The sequence below is a fragment of the Gracilinanus agilis genome, chromosome 3, assembly GCF_016433145.1.
Source record: "Gracilinanus agilis isolate LMUSP501 chromosome 3, AgileGrace, whole genome shotgun sequence".
In the NCBI taxonomy this organism is placed as follows: Eukaryota; Metazoa; Chordata; class Mammalia; order Didelphimorphia; family Didelphidae; genus Gracilinanus; species Gracilinanus agilis.
Genome location: NC_058132.1, coordinates 18,148,494 through 18,164,630, shown reverse-complemented (window position 1 = coordinate 18,164,630; position 16,137 = coordinate 18,148,494). Strand labels below are relative to the sequence as shown.

At 56.9% G+C, this 16,137-nt stretch overlaps 1 protein-coding gene across 1 annotated transcript in view; it reads left to right on the top strand.

The window, feature by feature from the left end:
• The first annotated feature begins 1,373 nt into the window (after positions 1 to 1,373).
• Positions 1,374 to 16,137, top strand: part of GRIN2D (glutamate ionotropic receptor NMDA type subunit 2D) — a 39,878-nt gene continuing 25,114 nt past the window's right edge. The window contains exons 1-7 of the mRNA XM_044668525.1: positions 1,374 to 1,832; positions 2,919 to 3,538; positions 4,264 to 4,378; positions 4,499 to 4,710; positions 14,671 to 14,839; positions 15,043 to 15,196; positions 15,939 to 16,064. Coding sequence (XP_044524460.1) covers positions 1,374 to 1,832; positions 2,919 to 3,538; positions 4,264 to 4,378; positions 4,499 to 4,710; positions 14,671 to 14,839; positions 15,043 to 15,196; positions 15,939 to 16,064 — 1,855 coding nt within the window. The remainder of the gene's footprint in view (positions 1,833 to 2,918; positions 3,539 to 4,263; positions 4,379 to 4,498; positions 4,711 to 14,670; positions 14,840 to 15,042; positions 15,197 to 15,938; positions 16,065 to 16,137) is intronic.

The following is a 16,137-nucleotide window of genomic DNA, read 5'->3' as shown; positions in this document are numbered from 1 at the left end:
AAGAGGAGCCCAGAGGAGGGGAGAAAGGGGAGAGGAAGGAGCTGGAGGGGGGATGTTAACCCCACCAGGGCTAGGCCACAGCTGTGGGTTATTTTGGGGTGGAGGCTGGGGGTGCTATTCTGAGCACTAATCAAGGCTAATGACTGCCAGAGAGGAGGAGGAGGAGCTCCCTCTGAGCCCCTGCCCCAGTGCCAGGAAAGGGGGGGCCCTGGCACCCGGGGAGGGGGTGGGGCCTGGCCAGAAGGCAGGGCCTCCCCTCTCTCTATCCCTCCCCCAGCTGTCAAGCCTGCTGCCATGGCAACCCATGGGGATACTGACAGCCAGGATGGATTGACAGCCTGCCCTGGCTCAGGGTTCCCCTCTGGGAAGCGGGTGTCCATGCCCCAGCCCTTTCCCCCCCAGGGATCCAGGCGTCTGGAACCCCAACCCCTGCCCTTTTGGGGACCCAGGTATGTGGGCCCCAACTCCCCTACTTAGGGACCCAGGGATCCAGGCTCCAGCTAGTGCCCTTCAGGGGCCCGGGCACCTGGCTCCCCCCAGCCTCCTGAGGACCCCGAGTCCAGCCAGCGGGCACAGGAAGAGGACTCTGTGTTCCCTCCAATTTGCTAAATTGCTCTGGGCCAGCAGCCAGGATCCCCCCACTCCTCAACTCCCTCCCAGTGGCCACAGCTGCATCACCCCACCCCGGGGCCCCCCTCCTCGCCCTCGGCCCGGGGCACCTGGGGTGGAGCCTGGGGGAGGGAGGCGGCAAAGATTGGGGGAGGGGATGGAGGGGCCAGCTGGGGAATGGGGCTGACAAGGGGCTTGGGGGTCAGTCTCACTGACCCTTTCTTCTTTTTTTCCTGCCCTTCCTCTTCTTTTCTTTTCTCATCTCTCCAATTGTTCTTCCTTTCCTTTGCCCTCCATTCCACTCTGCCCGTCATCCCTGCCTTGCTCGCTGGGCACACGTCTCTCCTCCTTTCTCCTTTCTCTCTCTCTGGCAATCTCCCCTGGCTCCCTTGCCTACCTTTAACCCTCTGCCCCTTTCTGGCTGTCCCTGGGGCCCTTTCTGGCCTCTGCCTTCTTCCTGGGGCCCTGCCTTCTTCTGCTCCTGCCTTTCTCTCTCCCTCGGGCCTCCTGCCCGGTCCCTGAATCCCTATTTCATCCCTGTGGCCCCCTTCCCTGTGTCTTTGACCTCTCACTATGCCCAATCTTTGGTTATGTCCGCACCTCTGCCTCTGTTCTTGTTTCTCTCTCTCTCTCTCTCTCTCTCTCTCTCTCTCTCTCTGTCTCTCTCTCTCTCTCTCTCTCTCTCCCCCTCTTCCCTTTCCAACCTTCCCCTGTCCCTTTCTCTTCTGGGGCCATTAGAGGCTGCCCGGCAGGGCCCCCAGGAAATGCGTGGCCCCCTCAGCCCCCACGGCCCTCTAGGCCCAGCTAACATGCTCTTGCTGCTGGCCTTGGCTTGTGCCAGCCCCTTCCCTGAGGTGGCTCCCCCACTGGGCGGCAGCAGCATTGGGGAGCCGGGCACCGGACGGCCCCTCAATGTGGCGTTGGTGTTCTCGGGGCCAGCCTATGCAGGGGAGGCGGCTCGTCTGGGCCCTGCTGTGGCCGCTGCAGTACGCAGCCCAGGCCTGGAGGTCCGCCCTGTGGCCTTGGTCCTCAATGGCACCGACCCGCGCAGCCTCATGCTTCAGCTGTGTGACCTGCTTTCGGGCCTTCGCGTCCACGGCGTGGTCTTCGAGGATGATTCCCGCGCACCAGCCGTCGCCCCCATCCTTGACTTCCTTTCTGCTCAGACTGCCCTGCCCATTGTGGCCGTTCATGGCGGTGCCGCTCTCGTCCTCACGCCCAAGGTGACCGGCTGGGGTGGGGGCCAAAAGGAGATGAGGCAGTGGGAGGGGGAGCCGGGAGTGGAGATGAACTCATCTCATGCCCCAAGGGGTCAGGGCCTGGGCTGTGGCCTTGGGTGAATGCCCAGTGGGACCAGGGCCTGGGGGGAAGCAAAGAGCAGGGAGCCATCCTCATGCTCTTAGGCCCAAGGTAGTCAGTGGAGGGAGCAGCCGTGAGGGGTGGCCTTGTCCACACCCGTGAGGACCTCAGGGCCCAGGCATGGAGGTAGGGGCACACAGGTGGGAAGAGTGGGCTGCTGCCTTGTCCCCAAACCCAGGGCTTAGGGGGGTTGTCCTCATCTCCTCTGCAAGGGCCTTATGGGAATGAGCTCGGAGATGAGAGTTGGGGAGGCTGGGGAGCCTCGTTGGCTAGGGACGAGAGGCCCTGAGTGGGAGAGCCGGGGGATGAAATGGGGTGAGGGGAGGAGCTTTTAGGAGTCGTGAGAGAGAAGGGAGGGATGGGGATGGGCAGCCGTAGAGTAGGGAAGTCACCAGGGCTGCGACCTCCACACCTAGACCGTGAAGGGCTGTGCCCCCACCCCATGGCCTTCCAGGGGTTCTTCACCTCAGCCCCATAGTCATAGTGCCTTCTCTCCCCGCCACCTACTGGGAGATACAGCCATCACGTTGTCCCTCTCCCCCTCAGGCTTGGGTCTAGAGTCCAGGTCTGGGGAGTGGAGTGATGCCTTGCCGCAGTAGCCTGCTAGCACTTATGTCTGGGGTCTGACCTGGGGACGTCATCAGAGGAGCAGGAGGGTGGCATCATCTTTGGGGCTTCCAGGCTGACCGCAGCCCCAGAGAAGTTTGTCACCCACTCTGGGCCTTCGTTTTCCCATCTGTAAATGAGAGGGTTGACTTGTAGAATCTCCCAGCGCCCTTTGGACTTGGATCCTAGACTTTGTGCACACGTCTCCTCGCCCCATCTGCCCCCCAGCCCATCCTCGGTTTCTTGTTCCGTACAATGGGAAGTTTACCCTGAATGGCATCTCGGCCATCGGCTAGCTCTCAGGCTCGGCTCCCGTGCTCCTTTCTTTCCTCTGTGGTCCTCAGGAGAAGGGCTCTACCTTCCTCCAGCTGGGTTCCTCCACAGAGCAGCAGCTACAAGTCATCTTTGAGGTGCTGGAAGAGTATGACTGGACGTCCTTTGTGGCAGTGACCACGGCGGCTCCTGGCCACCGGGCCTTCTTGGCTTACATTGAGGCCCTGACGGATGGCAGCCTGGTGGGCTGGGAGCACCGGGGAGCACTGACCCTGGATCCCGGGGCTGGCGAGGAGGTGCTCGGTGCCCGCCTCCGCAGTCTCAGTGCCCAGATACGCCTTCTTTTCTGCGCCCGAGAGGAGGCAGAGCCGCTGTTTCGTGCGGCGGCTGCTGCTGGCCTTACAGGCCCTGGCTATGTGTGGTTCATGGTGGGACCCCAACTGGCGGGGGGTGGAGGAGGGGGAGGGCCTGGGGAACCACCTCTCCTGCCAGGGGGTGCCCCGCTACCCGCGGGGCTCTTCGCAGTCCGGTCAGCTGGCTGGCGGGATGACCTGGCAAAGAGGGTGGCAGCAGGCGTGGCGGTGGTAGCCCGGGGAGCCCAGGCCCTGCTTCGTGACTATGGGTTCCTACCTGAGCTGGGGCATGACTGCAGAGCTCAGAACAGAAGCCAGCGGGGAGAGAGCCTGCACCGGTAAGGAGTCTGGGTGGACACCAGGGGACTGACCGTTGGGACTGGAGGCCTCCAGGTCCAGGAAGATAGCCACTAGAGACCAGGACCCAGGCCAGGAGGCAGGGACTGGGATGTGGAAGCTTTGGGGAAGGGGATGGCCAGATCTGATAGATAATAACCAAGATGGCCCCAGGAGAGCAGCTTGACTGAATGAGTAGAGAAAGCCTCAGTAGGTGTCAGGGGGCAAGAATGAAAGAATGGATGGATGGATGGATGGATGGATGGATGGAAGAATGGATGAATGGATGGATGGATGGATGAATGAAAGAATGGATGGATGGAGAGATGGATGGATGAATGGATGGATGGTTGGATGGATGGATGGATGGATGGATGGATGGAGAAGCACTGGTTATTCCATAAAGTGCTTATTCTGTGCCAAGCACTGTGGTAGGTGCTTAGGAGCCCAGGAGAAAAAGCAAGATGGCCCTAGTTCTCATGGAGCCTGTACTCTGAATAGGAGAGGCAGTGCATGAAGCTGTAGGGCAGATGGCAAGGCCTGGAAGGCCTGTATTAATGTAGGTCAGGTGACTGTCCTCTGGGATCTGGAAGACAGAGTCAGGGCAGACCTCACGCTCCTCCATCGCCCCAAAAGGCTTGTGGTCGGTGACTCCCATCTTGTCCTAGCCACGTTCTCAAGGCCTCTGGGCTCTGGTCTGAAATCTTCATCCCTATGACCATGGCAGGTATTTTATGAACATCACCTGGGACAACCGGGACTACTCCTTCAATGAAGATGGCTTCCTGGTGAATCCTTCCCTTGTGGTCATCTCTCTCACTAAGGACAGAACCTGGGAAGTGGTAAGTCCAGGGGCCCAGGCACCTAGGTGTCTGAGGCTAAGGGGACACCTCGCTGAAGAGTTAGGGATCGGGGGCATTGATGAACCCAATCATCAATTCTTCTCCTCATCCTTGGCCCAGGTGGGGACCTGGGAACAGCAGTCTCTACGGCTCAAGTACCCACTCTGGTCTCGGTATGGCCGCTTCCTGCAGCCCGTGGATGACACCCAACACCTCATGGTGGCCACACTGGAGGAACGACCCTTCGTCATTGTGGAGCCAGCCGACCCCCTCAGTGGCACCTGCATCCGGGACTCCGTGCCCTGCCGTAGCCAGCTCAACCTCACTCACAGGTGGGACACTAGCGACTGGGCTCGAGCTCCTTCGGCCCCTAGGAACCCCAATGACCCCATCCCCTTGGCTATCTCTTCTGCCTCCCCTGGAACCCTGGCGATCACATCCAGATTCAATCACTGGAGCCCGTGGGTCGATGGTAGGTGCAGAGGTAGAGACATTTTAAGGCGAACTCAGTAAGAGCTTCCAAATTAAATCCTTATTCTTTGGGACGCCAGGACTCGGCTGCCCAGCTGGGCAGCAGGGAGGACCGAAAAATCTGTTGGGAAATATGGCTGCAGGATAGGGAGAGAGATCGAATTTATTCCACACCAAGCACACGTCACTGTTGGGGATACAGAGGTAGAAAAACCATAGCCCCTGCTCTTGGGGATTTGAGGGACAGTGTGAGCAGACCGCGGAATGCTCTAGGAAAAGGTGGAGGTGGAGAGGCCAGCTTTAGCTTGTGGAATCAGGGAAGACTTTCTGGAAGAGTGGCCCCTGCACCAAGCTTTGAAGGAAAAGAAGGCTGCAGAGGTAGACACAAGGAAGAAGTATAGACCAGGACTAGGGGCTAGTCTGCCACGCCTAGAGGTATGCTTCGGAAGGAAGGCTCAGGGAATGTGCTCAGGCCGGAGGAGAGGGAGACCAGAGGAAGCCGCTACTAGAATGATTCAGGTGGGAGGGAGGAGGAAGGGGCCAGGCGAGTGGAGATGATGGGAAGAGAGCTGGTGGAGGTGGAATCAGCAGCCTGCAGGACTGACATGGGCCAGCATCGGCAGAGATGGGGGAATTTCAGAGGACATTCGAGAGAAGGGGAGACGATGGACTCGGTTCGGTAGCGCGATGGGACATCCCATTGGAGAGAGGTTGAAACCGGTGTTGATTTTCTCATTGAATTGGGGGCAGCCAATGGCATGGCCAACCGAGGGAATATTGAAAGTGAGGAGAAGACGGTGGACAAGAACAGAAGTAATAACAGAACAATGATAATCACTACCGCCTCAGAGCTTCCTCTACTGCCTGATGATAGCGGGGAGAGGATGCTGGATTCCCAGAAGCCATGCCCATGAAGCCCATTGTGCCAGGCTACAGAAACTTTGACCACAGGCTGTGCCCACTTGCCGAGGTCTCGCCTCATGAAGTATGCAGAGATGCATCGCTGCCAATAGCCTGGCCACTTGGTGATGATGTGTTTGATCAAAGTAAACCATGTTGCCATTTGGGTCCCAGTCGCCCGTGGGGTGTGGACACTGATGGAGTAGAGGACAAGGGGCAGAGGGCACGAGGAATCCCCGTTCTGAGCTGATCTAGAAATATCGACCTTGCCCTGGTACTCTTTGCGGGGAGCTCCCCACCCAGCGACCCAGCGGACGTGCTGCCAGAGGAACGGCATCTTGTCATGGATGGCATCCTCGATATCGGTGAAATGAAGCCGGGAGGCCGACGGAAGCGGCGGTTCAGTGGTCAGGAGCTCCATGACATCTCCCCAGAGAAGCAGAAACTGGAGTTGCCAGAGTTGGGTTTGTCCCACCTCAGAAGGCGATGATTTTATTGAACGACGAGTCACGGGACACTGGATCTTCTCTTACCCCAGAGGCCAAGAAACGTGTACAAAACCTGCCAACATCGAAAGAACGGAGGTCTGCGTGGCAACGCCAGGCCCAGAGACCAGTCGGGTGAGATCCTTCACGGGAAAGCAGAAGATTCTTTGGGACCCAAAGGGAGAAGATGGAGAACCATCTGTAGGAAAACGTGTTTTAGGCCAGGGGAGGAGAGGGGGGCAAGGCAAGCCTCCAGCTGGGCGCACGGCTGGAATACTTTCTTTGAGAAAGGCCCCAGGAGGTGCTGGGTGGCACTTGGCCAAAAATGCAGTTGGTTCTGTCATAGCAGGGAAGGATGGGAGCCAATCAAGAACAAGGATTTGTGAGTGCCCAGCGCCGTGCTAGGAGCCGGGGCAGCCCGTGTGAGAGCGAGTCCCTGCCTGGCCAAAGGGAGCTTCTGTTCTCCTGCAGGGACGCAGTTTATACAGATAAGCAAATACAGGATCTACTCAAGAGCAGTGCAGAGTAACTAGCATCTGGAGGAGCCTTGAAGGGAACTAAAGGCAGAAATGAGGAGGGGCAGCCTTTGAGGCCTGGAACCTGGAAATGGATGGAAGAATGGACATCGACCGGGATCAAATGCTCTCCTTTGCCTGTTGCCCTAGAAATGGTGTGAGCCCTCAAACACGTGATCCTACCCCCAGGGAAAGCGATGGGGAAGCCGAGGCCACCCCTGGTTTGGAATAGATACTTTTTTTCTGAGTCTAAGTGGGAAAGATGGAGAAAGGTGATGAGTGACAGCGTAGCATTCACTGCTTCCCAGAGGGAGGCTGCTCCTTCCACCTCTCAGGGCTACAGGCTCTCCTGAGAGGATCATGGGACATCTCTCTCTGTTGCCTTTCATTCAAGCCCCCACCAGTTAGGCACCCACACACCGATGACCAGCTCCCTGCTTCTTTTTTCTTTTTCTTTTTTAAATCCTGACCTTCCATCTTAGAATCAATACTACCTATCAGTTCTAAGGCAGAAGAGCACTAGGGCTAGGCAATGGGGGTGAAGTGACTTGCCCAGGGTAACACAGCTAGGAAATGTCTGAGGCCAGATTTGAACCCAGGATCTCCTATCTCTAGGACTGCTTCTTAATCCACTGAGCCACCCCGCTGCTTCTTATCCCCCCTGCTTTCGTTTAACCCCTTCCCATTAATCTGATTTTACAAAGGTCTACCTACTTCAGAGCCATATCCAAAACAGAAGTACAGGGGGTAGCCAGGTGGCTCAGTGGATTAAAAAGCTAGACCTGGAGACAGGAGGTCCTGAGTTCAAATTTAGATTCAGATATTGCCTAGCTGGGTGACCCTGGACAAGTCACTTCATCCTCATTGCCTAGCCCTTACCGCACTTCTGCCTTGAAATCAATATGCAGTATTGATTCTAAGACAGAAGGGAAGGAGTTAAAAAAAGACCAAAAGGAAAAATGTACAGATGCTTCCTCCCCATCCCTGGGTAGAGAGTGGAACATACCCTCCTGTATGTATATCACCGTAGTTTCTGACTTCCCCTACATTCCCATCCAAAGTCAGCATTGCTGCCAGCTGAGTTCTGGGCTGGGACCCCACCGGTAGGTCACTCCTCAGGGCCTTGAGCCAGCCTGGGAACCCTTTCCCAAGCCCAACCCCCTTCCCCTCGCAAGGTCCATTTCTTGTGGCCTTGGAGAGAAGAAGAACCCTGCTGGCATGGTTTCTCACAGGGTGCCTCCATTTGACAAGCTGTCAAGCTCTACCCCATAGAGTGCTAGGATGAAGGGAAATGATGGCAGGGAGAGCCAAGGCCTGTTAATTGCCTCTGAAGCCAATCAAAGAGCCTCCTATTTACCTTGAGATCAACCAGCCAGCACCAGTTACACTCCATGGTCTGCCCTTCTGCCAGGGTGACTCTCCCAGAAGCCATCTCCCACGTCCACCTCTGAAATGCTGCTCCAGGCACTCCTCCTCCCTTGGCCAAGAGCCTCTTCCCTGGCCCCATCAGGGCAGCGCCACTCCAAAGAGTGAGGGAAAGAAATAAAGACAATTCAGAAGGAAAGGAAAGGTCACCCAAGGGCATTGAAGGCTGAGCCCCAAAGGAGGCCCAGAACCAGATGAAAACTGGGAGAGATCTACATCCATTTTCCTAAGCAAAAGCTTTTTCACAGGCATGGAGAATGGAGTCACCACATTTGGGCTTGACCATCATTATACCAGGTGTGCTCCCAGAGGAAAGGGAGATGGCGCCGGAGAAAATGGTGGTGGCGGAACAGCTGGAATGGGCCTTGGGTACACACACAGGGCGAGGTCATGGGCCCCAAGTGGTCTCAAGCACTCCCCAAGAGGAGAGAGTTCTCAAGGTGGAGGCCATATTACCGAACCGAGTAATCAGTCCTTAGTAAGCCAGGGAAAATCAAGGAGATTTTTATGGGAACAATCCTCACCTCTGTTGAGGGCATCCACGGTGAAACTGTGAAGAAGGAAGACGCGGGCTCTCACGGATGCTCTTCGATGGCGGGTCCCAGATTTTTCAGAAATCATTTGTTGATATTTCCATTTTCAATTGCCATCATTTCAGGATTGATCTCTACTATGGAGGTGGATCTGGGCCTGCTCTGACCAAAACGAGGAGCTTTTCCAAACAACTTAATAGGAGGGTGTAAAGGGGCTGCCCACACACCCCGATTCTGTGACCAGATCATTGGCCGCAGGTAACGACGGACAGACTGCAGGTCAGTCCTGCTCCTGCTGACATTTCAAAAGCAAAGGACACCCCCGTGAGCCAGTGAGCTCAGAGGAGAGCATTCCAGAGGGAGGCCTGCACTCCTGAGGACTCACTTTGCACCTTTTCCCTTGAGTCTCCTGGAAGATACAATTGGGGGAAGGGCCTCTTTCTCCCTCACCCTCACCGGCAATGGCACTTTGCGGCAGAAACTCATGGCTGTAGGAGACGTGAGTGAGCTCACAGCCGGATAAGGGGATTCAAGGACATTGCTTCTTAAACCCTAATCTTCCAGCAATCAATCCATCCCTCCATCGATAAACATTGAGGGCCTGCTATGTGCCAGGCATTGTGCTAAGGACTGGGGATACAAAGAGAGTCAAAAGACAGCCCCCGCCCTCGAGGAGCTTGCCATCTTATGAGGGAGATGACAATCTAAACAAATATATCCAGAGCTATTCCCTAGACAGCATGATCCCACCATCTAGCCTTCTAGCACAGAAGGGAGATTTCTGGGGTGGCAACAGCTTTGAGAGTTGCCTCATGGGTAACTCCAAATTCAAGAAATACGATTTGAGAGTTTCAAGCTCTGGATCTTATAGGTAGAGATTTCCTGATGCTTCCTGCTCCACAGAGGGGGAAGGAGACACTCCACATGGTGCCCGCACAGCATCTTCCTTGGAATGCAAAACCACCAAGGACTCTAGCTGAGCAAGAAGCTGGAGGCACTGGAGACGACAGCCAAGCAGTGTCCAGCAGTGAGCAATGGAGCGGTGTCTGGCGGAGCATGTGGGGACATAGCGGCCCTGTAGTCCTGCAGCCCTAAAGCATCCATCCGAGGCGTGAGTTGCCCCCTCTTACACAGTGCTCCCTGGCCACACGTACGTCACATGTGCGGGCCTCTTGTGACTTCTTCATGCACATGTTTTCCCCACCAATGTCTGGTGCCAGAGCGCTCCCATCACTACTTTTCTCATCAGGGCATGTTAGTAAGTCCCTTTGTTTCCAGCTGATTGTGTTCTCTGGCTGACTGTTGAAGGTGGACACATAGGTGGGGGCTTGTAAGTATAGTTTTAAGAATGTAGATCAATTGCTTTGGAACTAGGAGAGCTATTCCTCCGGAGGTCCCGACCCATGAGTTCAAGTTGGGGGGCTAGCCCTGAGGCTCTCCTTGTGGAACTTCATCTGCCATCTCTATCTTGGACACCTCAGGGATCCGCTAGGCAAAGCCAGTGCTTCAGGAGTGATATTTTGTGATATTCCTCTGTCTTCCACCTTCTACCATGGAAGGTGATCTAAATCGCATGCATGATGCATCCCGAGTCCTGGTGTCCTGGAATGTACCAAGGCCCCCCAAGGACCCTCATCACTTCAGAGGGAAGCATGTTGAGAGCACCCTATGGGAGATTTCACTTTGAGGGTTATTTTACTCAGAGATGGGTCTAGATTCCTCACCTTCTTGGACACGAGTCCAACCCACTTCTGCAAGGTCAGTAGGACTGCAAGTCCATAGGACAAAGTCTGCCCAACAGCAAATTAGCCCCTTGTGTGGAACACCTTTGTTGGCAGCCCTCTCCGTAGCTGGGGTTTTCTGAGGGGGGGGGTATGGTTGAAGGGGGCTGGCTCGCCAGACCTCCCTTTGGAATGTCCTGCAGCTTTTGCAGACTCACTGGAGAAATGCATGGACCAAGACTGTGTCAAAGGGTCCCCTTAGAGAAATGTTCACACGGTTCAGGCTTCTCGTTGAGGTGAGGCCATCCTAGCTCACCAGCCTCTGTCAGGAGAGCCTTATGGACTTTGGGGGCCCATCGGGGGCCAGACTGGCTCACAGAAGGGCAGGCGTTATCAGGCCTTGTGGCTTTACTTTGCTATCCTCGCTCCTGCCTGCCCTCCTCCTTAACTGTTCTGGGGCTGAAAAAGGCCTGCGCAGGTGCCAGAGCAGGTGGTAAAGGAGGATTTTGTAAAGGGCTCTTTGTTGGAAAGGTGGGATTATATGCGTGAGGGGAAGTGAACGTCCTCTTCAGGCCCACCAGCTCCACTAGGGCCGGACCCTCCCAAGAGCTCCCCTCATTGGACGGGCTGAGAATACCTCGTGGCTCGGCCAAGGCTTTTGTGTCAAATCCCGGAGAGCCTCCCTGAGGCCTCAGAGAACCGATCAGCTTGGGAGCAGGGACAGATGGGCCACGGACACTCACTGTGCTTGGCGGCCTGGGCACGGCAAGAACTGAAGTGACGGGAGAGATCCTGGAGGCCGATGGCGCAGGCTCTAGTCTGGCCCTAAACAACAGGACTGGGAAACAGACTGGCATCAGCCTGTTAGCATCATCAAATTGGTCATTAGATGAAGGTAACCAACTGGTTTTTGGCGGCTCAACCCCCGCTGGGGTGGTTGTCGTCCACTTCCTTCTCCTGTTCCTTTTACAGAGGCCCTACTATTCTGGGAGCTAGGGGCTATCATTATAGCCATTTTACAGATGAGGAAACTGAGGGAAACAGGGTCAAGTGCCTTACCAGGGTCACACAGCTAGTAAATATTGGAGGCCAGATTTGAACTCGGGAAAAGGAATCTTTCTGACTCCAGGCCTGGCACTCTGCACACTATGGCGCCACCTAGCTGCCTCAGGTACCATCAGATGTTGGCCATTAGCCAGAGTGACCATTGGAGGATCAGCCACACCCTGGCACCATTCACAAAGGCGGCTGGCCCCACCCTGAGATGGAGGGAAGAGTCTGGAGGAGCCAGCCTTCATCCTTCTGGATGCCTCTTGCTTCCCACCAGAGGGCCAGAGGGAGGGAGGAGCGTTCTCTCCTTCCTCCTCAGACACTGGCCATGGGGCCTTGGAGGCAGAGTGACCAAACCCTCCCGCTGGAGAAAGGAACTAGGAGAGACCACTTCCTGGACCGCCATCTTCCCAGAACAGAGAGGGGGTTTCTAAGTTCTCTGGGCAACCCCATCCCCAAGTCTGGGCTCCTAGCAGCAAAAGGAGACTTCTGGGGCAGTTCCAGCTTTGAATCTTCAAATCCACAATTCCAAGTCCTGGAGATTCTAGACTCTAGAGCCAAGAGAAAGATGACGTCCTGTTGTCTCCTCCTCCGTGGAAAGGAAAAAGAGTGATTCATATGGTCCTTGCAGGGCGTCCTGCTTGGAATGGAACACCCCAGATGACTCCAGCTGAGCAGAAAGCTAGAGACAGTGAATTCCACAGCCAAGCAGTATCCAGCAGGGAGTGACCACAGTGCAGGGGCCCGATGGCCTGCCTAGTCCTCACAATGTGAGCTCTTCCAGCTGTGTGCCTCGGAAGCAGTCCCGCCATTTGTGGGACTGTACCTCAGGTTTCTAGGGGAGCTTGGTCTGTTAGTTTTGTAATCGCCTTTGCTCTAAGCCAGTGTTCTTAGGCTGACTGTTAAAATCAAACACACCGGTGGGGGCCTATGCGCAGTAGTTTTAGGAGTGCCTTGAGCCCAGGGGAGAGGAAGCTATATTTTCTCATCTCTTCTCTGGGGACATGCTTAGTACTGATGACATCCAAATCACCAACTGGCTGAAAGGTATAGTAGAAAAAAAAAAACCAAAACATGTTTATTCTTTGTTGGCCATTTTAAAAAAGCATTCGCTTCAGGAGGCAGAATAGCACTTTTCCATGTCAGAATCATACAAGATTCCGTGGAAGGTGGAACCACAGAAGAAGCTTTCTCTGATGACCCTCTGGCTAATGGCATCAAGTGGGGAATAAAAAAGAGCTGCCAGCTCCCCAGAGTCATCTGCCACTCCAATGAAGGAGTCCAAATGGAAAGACAATTCCCTCTAGGAGGTAAGCTCTGCCATAACTTCTTGCCAGTGACATTGTGTGGATGGCATCATCCCAGAACAGAGCCTTCTAAGTGAGATCCAGAATCAACAGGGTTCATACAGGGAAATTAACCATCCACACAGAAAAAACCAAGTGGATGAAGACAGCCCGTTGCCCTTACGATCACATAGTTTGATGGACAGCTCAGAGAGCAGAGCCATTCATGCTCTGAAATAGCCTCAAAAATACAAGGAAGGAGGGAGCAGCTGGGTAGCTCAATGGAGTGAGAGCCAGGCCTAGAGACAGGAGGTCCTAGGTTCAAACCCGGCCTCAGCCACTTCCCAGCTGTGTGACCCTGGGCAAGTCACTTGACCCCCATTGCCCACCCTTACCACTCTTCCACCTACGAGACAATACACCAAAGTACAAGGGTTTAAAAAAAAAAATACAAGGAAGGACCCAGAACAGAATGGGAAAAAGCCTTGGGGAAATCGTGCCCATACTGTTCCTAATCCCAAGCTAGGTCCCAAAGCAAAGGCCCCTCCTTCTGGCACTGGGCTCTTTCTAGTAGGGATTGGGTTGCCGGTCGTAGAACACTGAGGCCTCACTTGGCATTGAGAAAGTGAGAGGAAAGAAGGCTCCTGGCACCTCATGCGAGCCCCCAGTGGCCCATGTCCAGGAGAACATAGAAGATGGACACCATGATGGACAGGCTGGGGTGAACTCCAGTCTGCATCATGGAGGAAGCGCCCACCTCAACGAGATGAGAGGTTCACTGGACCACTGCACTAATTGGAGCTTCCATGTTCCCTGTACCCTCATTATTGTCTCTGTGCCTCACCCCAATCCTGGGAGCGGGCGCCATCATCCCCTTTTTTATGGACGAGAAAACTGAAGTTCCTAAGGGTAAATGACTCGCCCTTGGCAGGTGGTAGGTGGTAGGTGTCAAGCTGTCTTCTCCCTCTCCCTGGGCAAGTGAAAGGGCCTGGAAGCCATAAATGAGGAGCCTTCAGAGAGGTGGGAGGAGAAGCCACTGAGGGCCTGTAACCGCGCAGAGAGAGAAGAGCAGAGGCCTGAGGATGGGAGCTTGGGGGGAGACCCCGCTTAGGCTCAGACGAATCAGTGGAGGCAGGAGAAGGCAGGCTGGGGCCACCACTGCCTTCCAGAGGAATTCTCCCCATATACCTCTCACTGAAGAGCTTTGCTGTTGAGGAGGGGATCGATTATTCCGGGTTCTCGGGGTGGCGGACGCTGAGCTCATTTGGGGCTGGTGAGGAGTGCTGTTGGGGGAGCTGGAGGGGCTTTGGAGAGCGCCCAGGGCTGGAAGCTGGAGAGAGGCCTGGAGAGTCAGCGCTGCTGCCCACGACCCTTCTTCCCTGGTTCTCTTTGTTCAGCTGGGCCTGGGAGGACAGACTAGAAGCGATGGGTGGAGAGCAAAGGAACAGGCGTCAGTGTGAGAGAAAGGGAGGCTTGCTAGCCATTCTCACTGTCCAAAAGTGGCCCCAGCCGCCCTGGCAAGCCCTCGAAGTCCTCCTCCCATCAGGCTTCGGGTCACACCCGAAGCTTCCGAGGTCCACGCCGGCTAGCACCTTCTGTGCATGTGGGTGCATTCTCGGCGATGGTCCTGGTCAGAGTGTGGCTTGGGGTCTCCTCTTTGGCCTCCCCACCTCACGAGAGGGCTGGGGCGACGGAAGATGAGGCCGATGAGGCCGGAGTCAGTCTGGGACAGCCCGTCCTGAGTTGTGCCTTTGGGGAGCTCGCAGGCCCCGAGAAGGCCACCTGGGAATGGGGGCCACCCCACCGGCAGGAGGAGAGCCAAAGCGGGCCAGAGTTCCCCGCGGTTATCGGGAGGTGAACGGGGGCGCCTCGGGCCCCAGCCCCACGGTCGCCCTTCTCTCCCCAGCCCCCCACCCGATGCCCCCCGGCCGGAAAAGCGCTGCTGTAAAGGCTTCTGCATAGACATCCTCAAACGCCTGGCCCAGACCATCGGCTTCAGCTACGACCTCTACCTCGTCACCAACGGCAAACATGGGAAGAAAATCGATGGCGTCTGGAACGGCATGATTGGGGAGGTGGGCCCGGCCTGGAGGGAGTGCGCGGACGGCGGGGAGGGGGGCCCACCCCCAGCCTCTCCCCCGGGCGCCCCCTCGCCGCCTCTCTTCTCCCCGATTTCCCCTCAGCCCCTTCTCCCCTTTGTCCGCCTTCTCTCCGTCCTCCCTGCTTTCTCCTTCGGCCGCCCCGTCCCCACTCTCTCTTGGCTGGCTCCTCGCTCCAGGTTTTCTACCAGCGGGCAGACATGGCCATCGGCTCCCTCACCATCAACGAGGAGAGATCCGAAATCGTAGACTTCTCTGTGCCCTTCGTGGAGACGGGGATCAGCGTCATGGTGGCCCGGAGCAATGGGACAGTGTCGCCCTCTGCCTTTCTGGGTGAGCCTGGGCCCACTGAGGCCTGGGTGCTGCCTCTGCCCAGAGCCCCCGGCCTGGTCCTCCAGGAGGGGAGGGGAGGGTGGCGGGGCACAGGGAGCAGCCCTCCCACTTCACACTGGCCTGAGGCCTTGAGCCGGGGCCCCTCCCTGGCAGGAGCGGGGGTCCCCGCCAGAGCTGGGCAGGGGGTGCCCGAGACGTGGGGAGGGAAGGAGGCGCTGTGGAGCCAGAGGCAGCAGCAGACGGGCCGGGCTTCGGGGCTTCGGGGATGGAGGGGAGAGGCGGAGAGGCTCGCAGGCTTCCCTGCTCCGGGGACCTGGGGAGATGGCAGGGCGCTGGAAGGCCCGCGGGGAGCTGGGCGAGGCACAGACACGGGGGTGCCGGAAAGAACTGCGGAGATACAGGAACAGAGCGCCACGCGGACAGGCGGGCTCAACGGGGCAGCCGGCGTCCAGAGGAGACGTGGGCCTCGGGACGGAGACCGGGTCAGCAGGAGGGGGCCGGGGGAGGCCGGCCACTAGGCCTCCGGCCCCAAGAGAGTGGGGCCTCCTGGAGGCCGGTGGTCTGCCCTCAGGAGCCGAGCACCTCCCGAGTCTGACTCTCCTCAGAGGGCAAGAAGAGGTTTGGGGCTGGGTGTGTGTGTGCGAGTGTGAGCGTGAGCGTGTGAGTGTGAGCACACGTGAGCGCCTGGCCCTGAAGCTCGCGTCGCCCCAATGCCCTTCACCCGTGCCTTGCTGCCCCGCAGAGCCCTACAGCCCGGCCGTGTGGGTCATGATGTTCGTCATGTGTCTGACCGTGGTGGCCGTCACCGTGTTCATCTTCGAGTACCTCAGTCCTGTCGGCTACAACCGCAGCTTGGCCACGGGCAAGCGTGAGTGGGGCGGGGCTGGGGCCCTGAACCCCCCAAGGCCTGGCCCCAGCGTGCCCCCCTGGCCGGCCCCAGT